The sequence below is a fragment of the Vigna umbellata genome, chromosome 4 (genome assembly GCF_029865625.1).
Source record: "Vigna umbellata cultivar VRB3 chromosome 4, Vumbellata_1.0, whole genome shotgun sequence".
Taxonomy (NCBI): domain Eukaryota; kingdom Viridiplantae; phylum Streptophyta; class Magnoliopsida; order Fabales; family Fabaceae; genus Vigna; species Vigna umbellata.
In genome coordinates, this window is record NC_142168.1 from 70,030,137 (window position 1) to 70,036,028 (window position 5,892).

The window sequence follows — 5,892 nt, forward strand, 5'->3', positions numbered from 1 at the left end:
AAATCTCATTTGGATATTGTAATAAGTTGATAAAGACTCTTTCTAATTAAAGAAAAATAAACTTTATAATTAAATTATACTTTATGCATACCATATTATAAGAATAAGACTATTTTGTTAAAATTGTATTAAAAAAAAGTTTATATTTATTGTTATTCTCAATCTGTGTTTAAAAATCAGTAAATAATTTGGAAGGAAGAACAATAAATATATTTGCAATAGAAAAAGAGTCAAGTAGATGTAACATCATTTTAACATTAAAAGTTTGATAATAAAAAAACCTCGATATATCTTAAAATATCAGTTTAAAATAAGTACATTTCTTTTCCAAAACTAACATATGTATAAGAAAAATGCTTGGACATTATGCTTTTCTACCATATTTAGAACATGTATTCCTGAACTTTTTTTTAAATACCAACAATAAAATGAACAAATTCCTTACATTTGTCTCCTATCTAATTTCGTTTTAGGTTGAGATAAATATTGTAAAAAACATTAACAATTCCCTTAACCAGATGATAGGATGCTTAAAGAAAGACAGTAATGTATATTTTTTATTTCACATGTTCATTCATATTTTTTATTTCACATGTTCGTTCATATTTTTGAGGAGAAAATATGAATAAGAAAAAGATAAGCACCATTCCTGTTGGAAATATGTCTGTAGTGAGGAGAAAACATCACCTTGGTATGTTGGTTCATCAGATATTAACAGAATATGAGACCTGGTACTAACATATAGGTCACATGTAGATATGATAGGTAAAATTGCATTCTCATTAACATATGAGTCTCAACCATAACTCATAAACATGCACCATACCATATAAATAATCAACAACCCAAATCTTTGTACCAAATCATATCCAACAATGGCTCCAATGTTCTGGGCACTTGCTTTGGGCTGTCTTTGCTTCTCACTAGCCTCAACAAGTGCCCAAACACAAGGACATGCTCCATCAAAGTTGCCAACTTCAACCCCAACTGCACCAATAACAGCATCATCTTCTCCCACTTCTTCTGCAAACAAATCACCAACCATAACTCACCCACCTGCAACTGCACCAGCAACTGTTAAACCACCACTTCCTAAGGTTGCATCTCCAACATCATCTGTTCCTGTTCCTGTTAAATCACCATTTCCTAAGGCTACATCTCCAACATCTGCTCCTGTCAAAACACCACTTCCCAAGATTACATCTCCAACATCTGCTCCTGTTAAAACACCACTTCCTAAAACTACATCTCCCACATCTGCTCCTGTTAAAACACCACTTCCTAAGATTGCATCCCCAATATCTGCTCCTGCTCCTGTCAAAACACCAGTTCCTAAGACCACATCTCCGACATCTGCTCCTGTCAAAACACCAGTTCCTAAGACAACATCTCCCATATCTGCTCCTGTTAAAACACCAGTTCCTAAAACCATATCTCCAACATCTGCTCCTGTTAAATCACCACATCCAAAAACTACATCTCCAACATCTGCTCCTGTTAAAACACCTGTTCCTAAGCCTGTTTCTCCAAAATCTGCTCCTGTAAAATCACCAGTTCCCAGGGCTATATCTCCAATATCTGCTCCTGTAAAACTACCGGTTCCAAAGATTATATCTCCAACACTTGCTCCGGTGAAATTACCAGTTCCTGAAGCTATATCTCCAGCATTTGCTCCTGTTGAATCGCCGGTTCCAGTGACTGCATTTCCAATATCTGATCCTTTTCCATATCCTGATCCCATAGTTACAGCTCCAATATCTCCTCCAGTGAAACTACCAACTCCACGAGTTAAACCATCATCATTAGCTCCTGCAAAATTACCAATCGCCAAGGTTTTACCACCGCCATCTCCTCCTTTGAAATCACCACCTCCCATTGCGGTAATCCCCCAACTTAAACTACATCATGCATTAACTTCTCACAAACCTTATGAAAATGTTGTTGTTATTATTTAATAATAGCTTTCATTAATAATATCTTAATGTTTACTTTTTGTTTTACAGAATAGTGCAGCAGGGAAAAAGATATGGTGGAGTATTGGAGTAGCTATTTCGATTTTGTTATCTGTCAGCATCTGAGACGAGCACCAGCTGCTATATATATATGTGACCACCATGGATTCACCCTAAATGGCCATTGGGTTTTGAAAAACTTGAAAAGTCATTATTACTCAAAAATGATAAATTGTGATCATTTTTTTTCTTTGCTTCAAATACGAATGAAAGAGTTATTATTTAATAATCAGGAAATTCAGTTAACTTCTGAAGGCCTTATTATTTGTGTTTGACTAAGAACCTTGATGTGATTATAAGTTAAACTGAATTTCACATTTCAGAGAGGGAGTATAAACAAGATATCCATGTTTGATATGGAAAATATAGAGATGAACTCTAAAATATTCCATGTAGAATATTATATAATATTATTCCTCTTTTAATTATTTTACCAGTACAAGATGTTATTTGCACATATTATTATCCTGGTTTTTTATTTCTAACTAATTCAATATTATTGAAAGATTTATTTTTCAGTAAAATAACAAGTCCGTCATAAATAATAGCTAAAATGCATTAGTGATTAAAAAAAAATCTCCAATAAATCAGTAAAAATTTGGTACTTTGAAGCACAAACATTTTTCAAAAGGTTATTTTATTTCCACTGTTTTTATTTATTTCACAGACAATAGAAACTAAGAAAAGACAGTTGCTAAATCTTAGCATTGGAAATTTGCTCTTCCTATAACTCTTATTTTCCTCAAACTTGTGTTAAGTGGAAAATTTTCTAAATATAAATATGGTGTAAGACTTTGTATATACGTGGTGCCATGATTGTGGGTTTAGTCATAACAAATATTAACTACCTACAATTTCTTCAAAAACAAATAAAATTTAAAAAATATAAATACTTTCTTTTCATCTACTATAAAAGGTGATAAAATAGATTATGTCGGTTTCTTTAGTTTCAATATGTAATCAGTGTATTAACTATAGATTAAAGTGAGTTATCAATCCTTTCCACATCAGGAATTACACTAATGAAAGAATATTAATGACAATAAATTATGAGAGTTCTAATGTCATGATAAGTAATGTATTGACAAACTTATTAATATATAGTAAATTTTGCTACGTTAGTAAGTCACTTGCTATTCATTAATATTAGAATTTTTATGAGTTTTTTTTTTAATGTTGGAAGTAAGTCTTCTTATCAAACTTAAAGGAATGACACACCATATTTGAGAAAAAGGAATTGTATATTAAGATAAAATAGTTTGGCTTATTTAGAAGCCTTCCAGGAAAGCAAATGTAAAATTGATTTAGAAACAACATGGCAATAAAGTAGGAGAAATTAATGCAACTAAGGGTGTGTTCACATGATTTGTGGGAGATTATTTGGGAAGAGTAATTGAATGGATTTGAGGGTAATTTTTTTATTGTTTTTTTGAGTGAATTTGTGGATAATTGAGAGTGAATTTGGAAGTAAAGTTTGTGAAAATTAGTATAGGATTTGATTGATGTGATAGATTTAAAAAATTTGTTTAATTTGTAGAAATTAAATATTACCAAAATGCCCCTAGTTATTAAAGTAATAAAAATGATATTTGTTAATGTTATATTTAATTGTAAAAATGTTTATAAAGAATAAAAATTTTAAAATAATTATTAAAATAAATTTTTAAAAAGTAAAAAATTATAATTTAATAAAATAAATTTATTTTTAAATGTAGTATTTGTTTGTAATATAATTTATTACCAAATAGTATGAATTTATTTGTTATGAAAGTAAGATTCACTACAAAAATTTGTAATTTTTCCGGGGGTTATTTTTGAAGTTACCGATGGTTTTAACTCCCGGAAAACGCATTTCCCGCGGTTGGAAAAATCGCTGAAAAACCTACGTCGCTAAATAAGTACCGGCGGTTTAGTAAAAAATCGCCGGTATTAGCGAGGGTTTCTGAAAACCGCCGGAATTTCCAGGGTTTTTTTTGAAAACCGCCGGTATTAGCGGAGTTACTCAAAAACCGCTGGAACTAGTTGAGGTTCTCTCAAAACGCCCCTATTTTGCATAGTTTAGTTAACCGAGGTTTTAAAACCGCCGAAAATGTATACAACTCATTTTTTTTCACTTTTTTTCGTAATAAAATTGGATTATTGTAAAAGTGGTTTTATTGACAAAACAAAACAAACAATAAATTAATATGAAATAAAATTGATTAATATTATATAAAATAAATTACAGTGTTCAACCTAATATCATTCATACAATTAATTGTTCATATATAAAAATTAAAATGAAAGATGTTCATTACATATTTACATATGTTCAATATAGATGTTCAATACAAATTTTCAATACTAAAAATATGACTGAAAGATATTCAATAACAATATCTAATTTTTTTCTTCTTCATTACATCCATTGTTTGGCATACTCCCTTAATCACATACCTACAATATAACATAATAGTTAGTTGATAATATATTTAATAAAAAAATCATACAAATAAATTTAAGAATTATTATCAATGATAGTTGAAACAAAAATGTCATCATTGCCGTCATTTCATTGACTTGTGATGTCACTAAAGATACCTATAATAGAAAAATTTATTTAAAAAGTGAAAAATATGATACTTAGCATGTTAATATTAAAAGGAACAAATCAAGTATGTATATATTAAATATTCATTAACATGAGATTGTTTCCAAGTCCTTTTTAAACCTATGATACAAAATGAAGAGAACTCTAAAAAAAAACTAAAATGGGTAAAAAATGACTAGAGCAAGTAACAAAAATAATCTGCATCCACATGAATATCAGCAGTATTAGAACTAAAATCCAAATCTGTAACATACTTTCAAATCTTTAACACTGAAGAGTTGTTATTCTTAAAAGTATAGAATCAACTTCATTATAAAAAAATGCATCTAAATATGAACACGAATCAACATTACTAACAGCAGTTATATTAATAGAATCAATGACAAATGCTAAACCAAGAATATTAGAATGAGGAAAAATATATTTAAATCAATAATTGCAACAGTGTTAGCAATATTCTTCATAAAATCAAAATACATATGACCAACAACATAAAACTTATTATGAACACTTTCAAAATCATCTAAAAGTTTGGCTTTATTTCAACCCCACCAAATAGAAGGGGCATTTTAAATCTATATAGTATTACCTCATGTGTTCCCATATAATCCTGAAACTATTATTGTTTTTCCATCATCATCAGCAGCTTTACGGCAGAATTCATAAAGGTCTTCGAAGAATTGTGCTTCATCAATACCAATCACATATATTCATGACTAGAAAAATAGGGAACTTCCAATTATGTTTGTATAAGAAAAACAGGACAACCTTGAAATTCATTGTGAAAAGGAAATATTTTTTTTAATAGTTATACAAGTCGTGTTTCACAGATTTTGTCTGTTTTACCGTGCAAGAGCTTCCATACATGCAGTAACCTGCTGCTAGCATTTGGTTTCCAAGTTGCATTGCATCTTCAAGACTTACTTTAGCCTCATTCTTTACCATGTAAATTCTAAAGATCTATGTGCAACAGAAAATGCTGACAGTTATTGTAATGTTTTCAGTTTTTAAATGCAACAATTTTGTTTGACAATTTGAAGTTAAAATTCATACAGTTCAAATAGAAACTTCGCAGTCAATGTTTGAGGATCCATCCAAAGGATCAAACACAACAATGTATCTACAAAATTAAAAGGAACGTTGATCAGATAATGTATTTTATTTGATCAAACTTGTTAACAATTGGTGGAAATCAAATAATGAGGAAGAAGAAGGGGGCAACCTGGACTTTAGATGAGGGTATGGTTTTGAGCATCCTTCAAAACACTGCGTACAGCGAAGCATCTGGGT

General features: G+C 30.0%; 1 protein-coding gene across 1 annotated transcript; it reads left to right on the top strand.

Moving 5' to 3' along the window:
* The first annotated feature begins 875 nt into the window (after positions 1 to 875).
* Positions 876 to 2,446, top strand: LOC148201111 (uncharacterized). The gene is made up of 2 exons (XM_088111247.1): positions 876 to 1,880; positions 2,004 to 2,446. Exons 1-2 carry the CDS (start codon positions 876 to 878, stop codon positions 2,076 to 2,078), a joined length of 1,080 nt encoding a protein of 359 aa, XP_087967373.1. The 3' UTR covers positions 2,079 to 2,446.
* Positions 2,447 to 5,892: the final 3,446 nt, after the last annotated feature.